We start from the raw sequence: 13,320 nt of genomic DNA on the forward strand, positions 1-13,320 counted from the left end.
TTGTTAAGCCTCCTATTTAAGATTTCACATTGATAGGGAATGCCACTTTCTTAAGTACTGAAAATGTCTCACTGACTACACTCCTGCCTTGCTTGTGTGGTCAGTGAGACATGGAGGATGACATGTTCCAGTCCTCCTGTGGAAGCAAAGCCTTTCCTGCAGACCAGGGAAGGAATTTTATGTGCAGAATTTTAAGCACTGAGGAGTCCTGGTATCACTTTACAGTAATCCAACATAAAGCCAGGAGGAAGCAGAGGCGCCCACCCTTCATATCAGGGTTCACTGCAAAGATTCACCTGGCCAGGACCAGGCAGGTTCAGGGAAATGCAGAAAGAAGAGCCCACTGCTGGGATAGTGCTTGCCCCTGGCCTGCTCTGAGTCTACAATGAAACACCCCTGCGAGGCCACCTGACTGCTCATTATCCACAATGGCTCACTGATGCTTAGAAATATCACCATGTTTGGTCCTCCAAACTCTTGAGAGGACAAAACCAAACCTCACTATCTCTGCTAGCTGGGATATCAGGCCTGCATATATCTTACTACACCCCACTTCTCTCTTTCTGGGTTAACCTGCATCCAGCACCCTCTGTAGGAGCTGCTCTCACGGTCCTGGAGCTCTCAGTCTCTCAGCAGCTAAATGATTTAAAATAGCTCTTGGTTGGTCTAGCAGCCAGTCTCTCTGAGGAAGTTCACATTTAAATAGAACATTACTAAAAGACAAGTTAAGGGTAAGTAAACCATATAACTGAGGTCATCTGTCCAAACAACACGAACAGGTTAAATCAGCTTTGAGAAATGCACCTGACAGAAACATGCCTTACACAAGCCTTGATACAGATTATACCAGGCAGTCCACAGGCATTGGAGATGCAAAACACTCCTCACAGTGATATTTGTGCACAAAGGGGTTTTGGGAGGTAGAATTCCTTTCTGCCTTTAGAGATTAAGTATGGGAGGAGAAGGAGAGCGGCATCAGGGGGTGTACCCTGTTCCCTTTGCTCAGTCATGTGCCCTGGGCCCAGAGACCAGACCCACTCCAAGAGCCACTGCAGGCGTCCCCTCCTGTGCCGTGCACACAGCTACGCACAAACGGATACACACAGACTGATGCACACAACGAGCTGGCCCAGGACACGACCGTGGGGTTCCTGACTAATGAGCAGCATGGATCTTGAGGTGGAAGCTGTAATCCTCCTGCTGGGGGAAGTGCTGGCCGCACACGGAGCAGGTGCAGCCCTTGTCCTTGCTGTGCGTGCGCCGCACGTGGCTGTCGTGGGCGGCGTGCGAGGCGAAGGCTTTGCCGCAGTGCTTGCACTTGAAGGGCTTCTCCCCCGAGTGCTGGCGGATGTGAGTGCGCAGGATGCTGGACGCTGTGAACGCCTGGAGGGCAGGGATCATCCAGGGCAGGAAAGGAAATGGAGTTGCAAGTAATTTACATGGCAATCCCCACCTTCAGCTAACCCAGACCCCATCAGAAGCACGTAACCCTAAAAATTATGTCCTGAAATAGCTCATGTTTCCACTGCTCAGGTAAGTGGAAAAAAAATAATGCAAACTCCCAGCAAGGAGGAATCAGAAGGCAACAGCTATTGCTGTGCACATGTGGCTGAGTCCATGGAGACAGATGAAGCTCAGAGAAAGATTTCTGACCAAAGACACCAGTAAATATCTTTTATGTCAGAGAGAAGTAGTCAATACTACCCTAATTAGTTTTGCAGCTCATTTATGTGTGAAAAACATAAAGCAGGCTTTCCCTACAGTTTTTGTTTTTAAGGTTAAACCCTTTGTCTGTTTTGGGATTCAGGCGCTAAAACTCATCTATGCAGTCCACCATACATCATTTACAGGTTCATTTTTTCAGCTCCATCATACTCTTCTCTTTCTGCAGGCAGAGTTTCCAGCCTGCTCTCCCATCTCTAACACTTTTGAGCAGCAAAGTCATAAAGACTTCTCCTCCATCTGGGGATAAAACTCTCTCATTAAAATTTGAGCAGGAATGTTGTAAAGTTTCCCATGTATTTCCTATTTTGTCTTATCCAAAGAGAGAAAATTTCAGGCCCTTCACTATTTGCAGACCACACAAAAGAAATACTCTCTAGTAAGTTTTCATGGCAAACAGCAATACATCTTAGTTACCCTTTCACTAGGAACCTTATAGGACAAGAAGATCACAGACTCCTATCACAAGTCCTTAGAGGTGTATATCAGGGGCAAAAATATGTTTTGGGGAGAGAATGGTGATGCTGACCCAGCACTGCTCCTTTAGTCTCACAGTGTTCCTGAAATAAGTGACCACTGATTTCCACCATAGGAGCTGGAAAAGCAAAGCCACTGTTAGAGGTAGAAGAGGAAAAGAATCGTAATTTTATAGGAGGAGCCAGTGAGGATTCATTTAAACAGACCCTGGTTTTCCAGCCTCAGAAATGATGGCTATGTCCTAGGACAGCTGCATGCTGCAGCCTGAGGACAAACAGTTTAATCTGATCCAATCCACAACAGTCCAACTAGAACTGGCTGGGGACTGGTCAAGTGTCCCTAGAGATCTCTTTATAGAGCAAGCCATAAAGCTCTGCCACCTCCTCTTGTGATCAGAAGATTAAGGATGAGATTTCATCCTAACCTCTGAGAACAAGTATGTTCAGGATGATCATGGGGAGACAAAAAAATATAATAGCCAAAAGGAGTTTCCTCTAAGGGCACTTCAGCAGGACACTTCAGCTTTGTGCCAGTCATACACAAAACTTCTCTCTCTACAAAATCAGGAGCAGGTTACCACTGCTGATGGGGCTTCTGCATTGCATGGACACTCCACAGCACTGGGAGCCCTACCAATATTCATTCTCCAGCAGCCTGAGCATCCACATGCTGTCTGCTATGACAGCTGCCAGCACTCTCACAGGGAGAGCTCACCTGAATCACCCCTGCTATGATGGGCAGTAACAGCAGAGTGCATCTTTGATCGGGGCTGTATGGTTCTCCTTGTGCTCTTTTTTAAGTGAAACCTTCATGCCCATCTGCACATCAATAACCTTGACATTTCAAGGTAAGCATGCACAAATTCATGTTGTGCAGGTTAATTTTGTAGACCAAATCTGTTTATTGCAGTCCAGAAGCAGTGTCAATAACACCAAAAAGGACCTATTTGATGAAGAAGTGGGATACTGGATATTGCTGCATGCTTTGCATGGTATTTGAAATGCTCTCAAGCTTCCCTAGACCTTATTTCTGCAGCAGATCACTGAGCTGGTATGAACCACAAATTCCTTGTCAGATGGAGACCAGACCCTGTTTCTTTATTTCCCTGTCACCTTACCTCACAACTGCCCAGAATACACACTTACTCATCTGGTTACCAGTTCAATAAAAAGCATTTTCTTGAAAGAAAACAGAGAAGAAACAAAGCACAGCACAGGGGAGGAATGGGGCAGGGCTTTGCCTTACCTTGTTGCAGTAGACACATTTGTAGGGGCGCTCCCCAGAGTGAACCCTCATGTGTTTGTTCAGGCTGGAGGACTGAGAGAAGCTCTTCCCACACACAGAGCACTGGGAAAAAAAAAAAAAAAAAAGGAATAAAGTTAAAAGGAAGCATGTAACCACATAGTTAAAGAGAAAAATGAAGTATGTAGATGATGTGCACATTTCTTACATATAATCTAGATATACACATATAATTATGTATTCATGTGTAAACACAATAGCAATTTTAAGCTGCAATAAATTGAAATACCCAGAAGTTCAGTCTGGTTTTAAGAACAAATTTACCAGCATATGCACATATACATATATTATATATATTAAAACCATGCAAAATCATTTGTGTTAAAATTGTTTCAATAAAAATTTGTTATTTTACAGAACAGATAATGTTTTTCAGTAATAAAAATCTGAAAATTTCTGTAAAATCACTTAAAATATATATAAACCAAGCCACAATTTTTAATTTTTTCCCTAAAAGATAAACCAGCTAATGAATAAAATAATCCTAAATTTACCAAGGCAAGGAAAAGGTAAAGGAATTACAGGGTATTTAATACTTCATATTTATGGAATATTTTTTATCTGTTATGAATTCTATGCAGATATTCTGACATTGTAAGAGTGCCATTTTAGTTACAAAATATTTTTTCTGAAAAAATAGACATTGTATCCAACAGACACAGATAAAGCTGCGGTCTGTTCTCAGACCGAAGGGTGGGGTGTAGGAAATAGACATGGGTGCGGGAAACAGACTTGAGACATCTGTCCCCTGCTCCTGGACAAGCCAAGCACCTTTAAACACAAGTTAACCCCACACTGTGTAAGAAAAGGGACACTACTCATATGCAATCATCCAAAAAGCCAAGGGGAAATTTTATTTCTTTTTAAACTGAGACTGTGGGGCTTATTTTCCCAACCTAAATCCATTAAATTTCTTTAACCAAGCTTTGCTGCACATGACAAGCTCTTCCTGAGCAGTCCCACCAGGAAACTGCCAGGGAAACTGGAGGAGCAACGTTATCAACATCTTACCTGGACCAAAAAAAAACAATTTAATAATAAGTACCCTCAGAAGAGCCAGTGACTGCGGAGAGATCCGGGAGCAGGCTCACCTTGTGAGGTCTGTGCTTTTCGTGAACGTGGAGAATGTGGATCCTCAGCCTGTCTCTTTTTTCAAAGGATCGGTCACAAAGGTGACAGGGAAATTTGCGGTCCCCCTGGTCCACGCAGCGGGTGTACTTGAGGTGTTTGTCCCGGTAGTACTTGTAGGCAAACACTTTGCCGCAGCGCTCGCACTTGAAGCTCTCCCCGGCTTCTGTACAGCAGAAGGGAAAGTGCCACCGCTCCGTTACACCACGGCAAAAGGGATTCAGGTCAAATCTGCATCCTTGTCAGAGCTGGGACCCCTACGGGGAATTTTAACTCTCTGAGAGGGCAACGACTGTAAATTGATACTGGCAATATCATGAACCAAATATGTGCCGCGTCTCCTGAGCGTTCGCAGGGCTCCCCTTGCTTTTTAAAAGGAGGGGAACAAACGAGAGCCCACAGTCCGCTGAAATTATTCGGTTGAGCTACTAATTTCACCAAAACCAGAATTTCATCCTTGTATATCCATAAATAGCAAGGAAACATGCGAAGAAACAACTCAGAGTCCCACATAAAAACTTCTCCCCCTATGCAACCATTGTGAGATGTTTCTTATCAAGAATTGTCGGCAAATTTTACCACCATCCCAAAAGGAAAAAAAAATGCACACCTTTTCTATCGTTTTCAAATAACTATTGAACAAAATAGCATGTTTATTTGACTTTTAAAAAAAATTCAATTCATTTTTTACCACTGAATTTAGGAAAAACACCAGAAAATTTTCAGGCGTTTATACATTCTTTTCTGTCTTTAGTAAAAATAGCTTTAGCTTAAGCCTTAAAATGAAATGAACAATTTAGCATCTGTCTGAATTAGACACTTCAAGATAACAGGTATAAAATTTTCTATGCCAAATTTTCATGCAAATTTGCTTCTCTCTCTCTGCTGCAGCCGGCTGACCCATCCCTTCCCTGCTCCAGTTTTTCCCGCACGGACACAAATCTGTTTTCTCCATACATAAGTTTTGCTTGTAAGATCATACTTTCTGTTCATTACAGGTAGAAGTACCCTCCCTCTCCCCTCACTGTCAAGTGAAGAAAGTGCATTTGACATTTCTTTTGCAAGCAATACTGGCATTACGGGATCGGAACGACATCAGCCTGCCTCATTTACCGAGAGCGGTAATTACACGAAAGTCAGGTGTGCAATCCTGAGATGAAAATAGGACCAAAAGTGGAATAACCCCGAAAAGCCAATCTCCTCCCAAAACGGGACCCTGAACAACGGCGCTGCGGGGCCGAGGCAAGCCCAGCCCAGGACCACCATATGTTTTACAATCGTCAGACCAAACAACACTTCAAACTCCCCGAGGAACCGCGGACCGGGAGCGGGCTGACGGCAGAAGAAAGAGGAGCCTCTCGCCCCGCGCTGCCGGCAGCCCCCGATGCAAAGCCCCGGATTCCCGGTGCCGAGGGGAAGCTGCTGCCTCGGGGTGCTGGATGCCGCAGGAAGGGGCGGCGGGGATCGGCTCCCCGGGAGGGCGGAGGGACAGACCCGAGGGACAGACTGCCACCGCCCCCGCGGCAGGACCGGTCACCCAGCACCGCCTCATCGCGGGGTCTGGGAAGCCTTTAAAGTAAAACGGCCGGACAAAGGTGGTGCTTGTGTTTCTTTAGCTCCCCTCGTGTGAATCTAATCCAGGCCAGGCACACGTCCGTGGGAATAAGGGGCAGTGTCGCTCAAGGGGTTGCTGGCAGGCTCACCTTCGGGGTGCTGCGGGGGTTTCTTCCCCTCCGCCATGCCCTTCAAGCTGATGGGGATGCCCAGGAATTGCACGTAGCAATCGCCGTACCACACCAGCAGCTCCTGGTTTGGAAAGATTTCCTTGCAGGTCTCGTAGAAGATTTGTCCCTGGCACTGGATAGCCGTCAAATTCTGCTCCTCGGGGAACCTGGCACAGTTCACCAGGGACATCCAGTTGCCAGCGGCGCCCTTCCCATCGATAAAGTGGCTCAGGCCACCGTATTCAAAGATCTGGCGAGCAGAGAAAAAAGGATCAGGTTTGACGTTCCATACACGTCCCGTTCTCACCAGTCCCACCACCCTCACTGGGCCGAGCCCCTCTGGCAGGCTATGGTAGAGGGGACGCCAAAAACCTCGCCCCGGCCCCGCGTTGGGGGTGCGGGGTGAGCCCGACGGTGCCTCCGCTACCTCCCACATCAGCGAGTTGTCGTCGTAAGTCTTGATCTCGCTCGTGTTGACCACTTTGCCTTGGAAAGGGCCGAAGCGGACTCCTTTCGGGATGGGGTCCGTACAGAAGACTCCGAGCTGAGACACGTCCCCGTAGGCCACCCGCAGCACCGAGAGCCCTGCGGGGGACAGGGGGCTGAGCGCGGCCGGGCGGACGGGCGGCGGGCGCTCCGGGACACCTACCTACCTTCGGGCAGCTGCAGCGAGTCCCGGTCGAGCAGCGGGGTGGCCGAGTCCGCAGCGCCTGCAAAAGCGGAACCCCTTCTTCAGCACTGCACCGGCCCTGCAGGAGCGGGTCCTACCGCCCCGACAAAGGCCGCAGCCCGAATCACCCCCAGCTTTTTCCAGGTGTGGGCTCGTAACGCAAGAAAACCGCAGGGAAAATAAATCCGACGTGCCCCCGGCGATGCCCCTTGAGCCTGGCTGTCTGCACCCCTTTTGGGACTGTCCCCGAACCTTCCCGCACACCTGGCCGCAAGGAGCGACCTGCCGCCCAGGGTTACCCTGTGCCGGGTCAAAGACCCCCTTACCCGAGCCGGCGGGGGACACCCGGAGCCCCGAGATGGCGTGGAGATTCCCGGTGGGCTGGCTGCTCCGGAGTGCCCCGTAGAGCACCGCGTTGAGCTCCTCCTCGGTGAAGTGGTACCTGCAGCTCTGTCCCGCCGCCCCGTCTGCCCCCGGACTGCGGGCAGCCCTGCGCGGGGGGCTCGGGTAGGGCGGCGCCCCCGTCCCGAGGGCCGAGCCCTCGTTGGGAGGGAAGGGGGCCGGCAGCCTGGTGTAGACGGGCAAAGGAAGGTTGGGGAAAGGGTCGGGGGGCAGAGGGGGCGGCTGGCTCAGAAAGGCGGGGACCCTGCTGTAAGTGAAGGGAGGCAGAGGCGGAGGGGAGGAAACCAGTTCGCCCAGGGGTTTCAGGGGCTGGAAGAAGTCGGGGGCCGTCTCGAAGTAATGGGCGGGTGGGAGAAAAGACGGGTAGTAGGAGGCGAGGCCGGCGGGGCTTATCCCGAACGAGTCTCCGCCGTCTCCGGGGACGGACTCGCCGGCCAGGGACAGAGCCATGTCGGGAAGAGCCGGCTCGGGAAGCAGGGTGGCAGACACCTGGGTGCTGCCGGCGCGGGGTCCCTCTGCGGGGCGGGACGGAGGTGCGGGAGCTGCCCTTCGCCGTCGGGGCTGGCGGGCGGGCAGGCCCGGCCAGCCCCCCGCGGCTATATCGGCGGGGCGGGGAGGGTGGGCACGGGCGGCCGCCCTGGGGGTCACACAGCCCCGGAGGCGGGCGGGGGTGCTGCCCCGACCGGCACGGCTACCCCGGGGCGGAGCCACGGCCACTCACGGAGCGGCCCGGCCGCCCCTCCCCACGTCGGGGTAGGGGAGGGGGGTGTGTGGGTGGTCCGGCCGCCCGGACCCTCCTTCCCTGCCGCCGGTTCTGCCCTCCGCCTCCCCAGGCCCGGCCCGCGGGCCCGGCCGCAGCCCCGTGGGCTGTGCCTCGCCTCAGGGCCGGAGGCCGCGGTGCGGGACTCTGCTCCCCACAGACCACCACCTGCTACCGGAGGACAGGGTGCCGCGGGGCAGGACACAGGGCTCCCACACACTGTCCTGGGGGCTGCAGGGGTGTGGTTTGAATATGGAAAGGCACAAAACACCGCTGAAACTCCGGTGACCTGGACACACAGGAGCAGCGCAGTCACTGCAGCCTTCACGGGCTCAGCTGAGGTGCTTTGACTTCAGCCTGGAGCTTCCTGTTAGGTGCTAAGCAGAACTGGGCTCCTGCTGGGGTTTCCGTGGGTCCATGAGCAGGCTCACCCGCCCAGGATGGGACCAGAGGAGGACACCTGGCCCTTGCCTCCTGCAGAGGCGCTGCGTGATCCCCTGTCTGTGGTTTCATCCCGGGTTTTTATAGGGTTTTCTCCTGCCTTCCTTCCAGGTGGATACATGGCAAAATTGCAATGAAAAGGGGGCTTGGAAGGGACTGGAGGATCCTAGGAGCCCAGGTGTTCACTTTGCAGAGTGTCATCCCTGCTGGTGCAGAGAGATGGAGAAATCTTCAGCGCAGGACAAACCCCATGCAGCGGGTGTTGCTGCAGAGCTCCCTCTTGAGCAGCTCGTTGCAGCCTGGGTGACCCTGCACATGCAGGCATGGAGGGGAGGGACAGGATGGGCTCTGCTGCACTGTGGACAGCCTGGGGACTTGCACCCAGGGGGCTCTCTCAGAGAGAGGCAGCACAGGGCTTCCTGAGACACAGCAGAGCATGAGCCAAGCTGCACACAGACACAGCTGGAGTGGGGAACATAGCCAGGCTTAGCTCCTGGAATTTTAAATGCCATTTCAGTGGTTATATTTGGTGTGCTATAAAACTTAATTAGTATAGCTCCATGTGATCCCGTGTAAAATACTGTCTTCATCCCAAAGAAGGATGGGTTAGGAAGCACTTGAAGCAGCTCCAGACACAGTCACTGCCTGCACTTGACCAGAGGTGAAGCCATCCTTTCAATCCTGATTTCTTATCTGGCCTGAATTAAGTGCTCTGGAATAGAGAGTTTGAGAAAGAATCACTGGCTGCCCGGGGCAACGAGGGTGTTCAGCCCTCATTCCTTCAGGCACTGCAATCCCTACTTACTACAGTCTTTCATTTACAATCTCCCTTTATTTTTGCACTCAGGACATAAACACTTAGACAGCAAACATAAGCACACAACCCCACTGGAGAGAGACAGAGCTGATCCAGTCTTCCTCAGCTGCCAAGATCCCTTCCACAGCCAGTCCAACACATCTCTGTCCCCAGAGTTGAACAGAAACATTTCTGTAGTCTGCATTAAACATATTGGGCTAATTTTTCTACCTACAACTTCCTCCTCCATCCCAACCTCTGCAAGACAAAAGTATTAAGTACAGCAGGGAAGCTAATATGCACAAATCTTATGGAGAAAGTAGGAATGAAGCCTTATAAAACTTGCTTGAGATAGTCCCTTAGCTTAAATGGTCTGATTTTTCACTTGTCTTTTAAGTTATAATTTTTTTTCTAATTTTCTATGCTTTGTGCCAAACCTCTGTTATTTGTAAAACAGAATTGATGCTATAGTGCTTTAGGAAACAGTTTCAGCCAGGCATTTTAACACAACTTTATTGATGCATCAGTAGCATAAAAGTAGTACCAGCATTAAGCTGATTTACAGGAATAAGTCTTTGAGCTCTGACTGCACAGAAAAGTTTGAGTTATATTTAGAATTTAAGTGTTGCCAGTGAATCTGAAATCTTTTGACAATGCTGTGTCCAGGTATCACAGCAAAGGAAGAGGGACTAGGGGAGCCATGGTCACATTAGAAATTCAGGAGAAATGAAGTCAAGTAAGTACAACATGAAATTTTAAAAGTGACATCATTAATTAAATTGTAGACCCAACCAGAAACAAAAGGTTTCCTTTTTCTAGAAGCCTGATGACACAGAGTCCAGAGGAGGAAAAGCCTTGAAGCACTGTTGCCACTATACTGCAGATTAATCTTTAGATGCTTTAACATCCTCTAAGAGGTTAAAGGCATTTAGTGCATTAAAAAAGTCATGACCTCGGGGAGAGACGTGGGGCAAGCAGAAGGGCAGCCTTGCAGATGCACCCCCAACAGTCCAGTCAGTACTGTGGGCAGCCCCAGCCTAGAGGGCCTCCCTTCCCTGATTTTATGTCTTATTACAAAGTAATCAGAGAAGTCTATTAGCCTCCCTTCCCTGCTGCAGGATTTTAAGAGTGTATTCCCTCTTTGCACTGATGTGGGGATGCATAATTAAAACAAGCACCAAGGGACATCCCTGCAGGCTGCTTGCATAGCATTGTCACCTCAGTTTGGACACAGTGAGTTCTTCATCAATCTTACATCCACTCTACATCTCCCTTTCTCCAGGTTTAAAGCAGCCTGCCTCCTACACATTCCCAAACACACAAGTTACACCTGTGAGCATCCCTGCAATCCCCCAAAGACTACAGTGCCACAGCACTCCCCGATGCTCATCTTCCACGTGGCCCAGCACCTACACTGATACTCAGCTGCAGCATGGACATGGGAATCCCAGCAATGGCACTAGATGCTGTCATGGAAATAACCTGAATTTCAATTTAGATGAGGTTAGAGCAGAAACAGTTTATTGCTATGGCTATAGAAGAGGATAGATAGCAGAAGAGCAACTGAATCTGCTGGTAGACTATTAAAAAAAGGGGAAAACAAAATTAAGGTGATTCAACTTTTCTTTTCCTGTACTAGCTGTATCTTTAGATACAGCAACATTTTAATGGTGATACCATTTGCTCTTTGACTTCACAAAAGTAATTAATTGCTCTCAACTCATTCCAAGTACACTGAGAATAGAGAATTAACTGAAAAATATATGCACAAGAAAGAGGTGGGGAAGCCAGTCTAAAATTTGGATCAAACCAATCCTGTCATAGTGATGCAGTCCTCTTCCCTTTGTTGGAGTGTGCCACTGAGTAAACACGCAAGCAAAGGCAGGAATATCTGTTGTTCTTGTGTTTTAAAGACACTTTGCCAACAGTTTGCAGGGAGCTGAATAAATTACTCCAGTCAGGATCACTGTGGGACCTTCCAGCATCCTGAGTAGTTGTAGAATGAAGTGATAAAGTGAAGTATAGCCTGAAACTTGGATAGGAGAGACATTTTTCAAGCAATTGGAGAGTTTTCCTACATTTCCTCCTCTGTCTTTGCAGGAATATCTCCTAGGGAGAAATTCCTGGGCAGATCACAGAAGATGGAGCAGCTTTACCTCCCCAGCAGTTGTATGGGACTGGGTGAGTGTCTCAGTTTCCCCAGTCTTTGCTACCTTCTTCATTCTTAAATGAAGTCTCAGTGAGTGGTGGTTGAGTAGTTTAGAGCATATTCAGTAGGAACTGACACATTCCAAGCAAGGTTCCTGCTGCTGTGTGAATGAGCTTTACCTCTGCCTGTCTGGTGGAAGAAGGGTCTGAATGCTCTCTCAGCTCCTTTCTTTGCACAGAGCCACCCTTTCATCATTGAGTGTTTCTGCCTTTAGTGCCTAATTTCAGGGGAGGTGGAGGAAACACCAATTGGATAGCATTCAAACTGTCACTTGGCCTGTCCCCTGCACCCAAACTGCTGCTGTTCTTAAAGCCAGAATTTTTTAAAGATCCACAGAAGGATTCCAGCTCCTTGGGGTTGGAGAAGTAACAGAGCATTCATCCCATTGGAGCAGGGAGTTATCTGAGCATCCTTGGACACACTGACAATCACACTGGCTGACTCTGGGTTTTCCTGCCCACCCTCCCTCGTGTGTAACAACCATGGCAGCATTTGTCTAATGACAGCAGCCATGGTTTGCAGGTTCACCCAGCAGCAAAGCTGAGCACAAATGCCTCAGACACACAGACACAGGATGCATACAGAGGACACTGACAAGTTCAGTCACACAGATTGCCATGAACAAGGTGTTAACCTCAACTGCACCCACTCGTGATACCTATGTAAGACATAAACACAGCTAAGTTTCCACCTCTTCTTTAATTGGGAGAGCTCTATGTTCACTGATGAAAGCAAATCATGCCCTCCCTCTCTAGGCTCACAAACACTGATTCATGGGTGGCCTTGCTCTGGGCACAGCCCTTCTGCCTGCCCAGTATCCCTGCCCATAGTCCCAGCCCTTACACTGAGCTTTTCAGGTCCTTTACTTGCTGGCTGGTGCAGCTGGATGCACCAAACCTGAGCACTCACACAATTGTCCCTTGAGCACTCCACCACATTCTGGTCATACTCCAGGGTACAGTTGTCAGATTTCACCCTTTCAGGCAGAATGTTCTGTTTCAGCCACCAAAAAATGTTTCTCTAACTGTCCTTTAAGATCCTCTACTTGATCTTAATTTTTTTTTCCTCCTGTGTGTCTCTCAAACTTCGGATCAGAGATTCTGTTTTCCTTTTGCCATCCTCCTCACACAAACTGAAAAATACAACCCACTGAAACTGGGGGATTACAGCTTCTGCACCCCAAAATGCTCCTTAAACATAAACCCTGTAATGCAATCAAGTGTGGTTTTCTTCATCCCCAAGGTAAGTATACAGAACGACAGACTGAAGAGAAGAAACAAGATATACAAGGGCTTCCTCCTGGTCACAACATCTGGCTTAAGCCCACCATGCTGGCTGAGGCTGGAGTCATGAGCAGCAGTAACAAAGGAGGCTCAGACAAGAACCTGTCTGAGATGGTTTAATGGGGTCCATCACGCCACCTGAGTCTTTAACTCTTGGTGTGGTTTCTTCTTCAGATGAGAGACATCCCAAGAACCTGTCCTGAAGTGGCAAAGAGCTCAATGCCCAGCTCTGAAGGACCACTGTTCATACAGGTTCACTCACACTAATTCCAACTTGGACCTTTCCTGACCTACATCTCCAAAGGACTTCATCAATTTGTGTTCACTCTTCCTTCTTTTAGCTGATTTTAGAGTAGGACCTCTTACTGTGGCTCTGGACTGACCTGTGTTAAAAGCTGGAATTCAG

At 49.2% G+C, this 13,320-nt stretch overlaps 1 protein-coding gene across 1 annotated transcript; it reads right to left on the reverse strand.

Moving 5' to 3' along the window:
• Positions 1 to 1,155: 1,155 nt before the first annotated feature.
• Positions 1,156 to 7,875, reverse strand: PRDM14 (PR/SET domain 14). The gene is given in 7 exon segments (XM_059487309.1): positions 1,156 to 1,383; positions 3,445 to 3,546; positions 4,593 to 4,795; positions 6,333 to 6,603; positions 6,781 to 7,102; positions 7,265 to 7,525; positions 7,592 to 7,875. Coding segments are annotated over 7 exon segments (1,671 nt in total).
• Positions 7,876 to 13,320: the final 5,445 nt, after the last annotated feature.

The sequence above is a fragment of the Ammospiza nelsoni genome, chromosome 1, assembly GCF_027579445.1.
Source record: "Ammospiza nelsoni isolate bAmmNel1 chromosome 1, bAmmNel1.pri, whole genome shotgun sequence".
Classification (NCBI taxonomy): Eukaryota; Metazoa; Chordata; class Aves; order Passeriformes; family Passerellidae; genus Ammospiza; species Ammospiza nelsoni.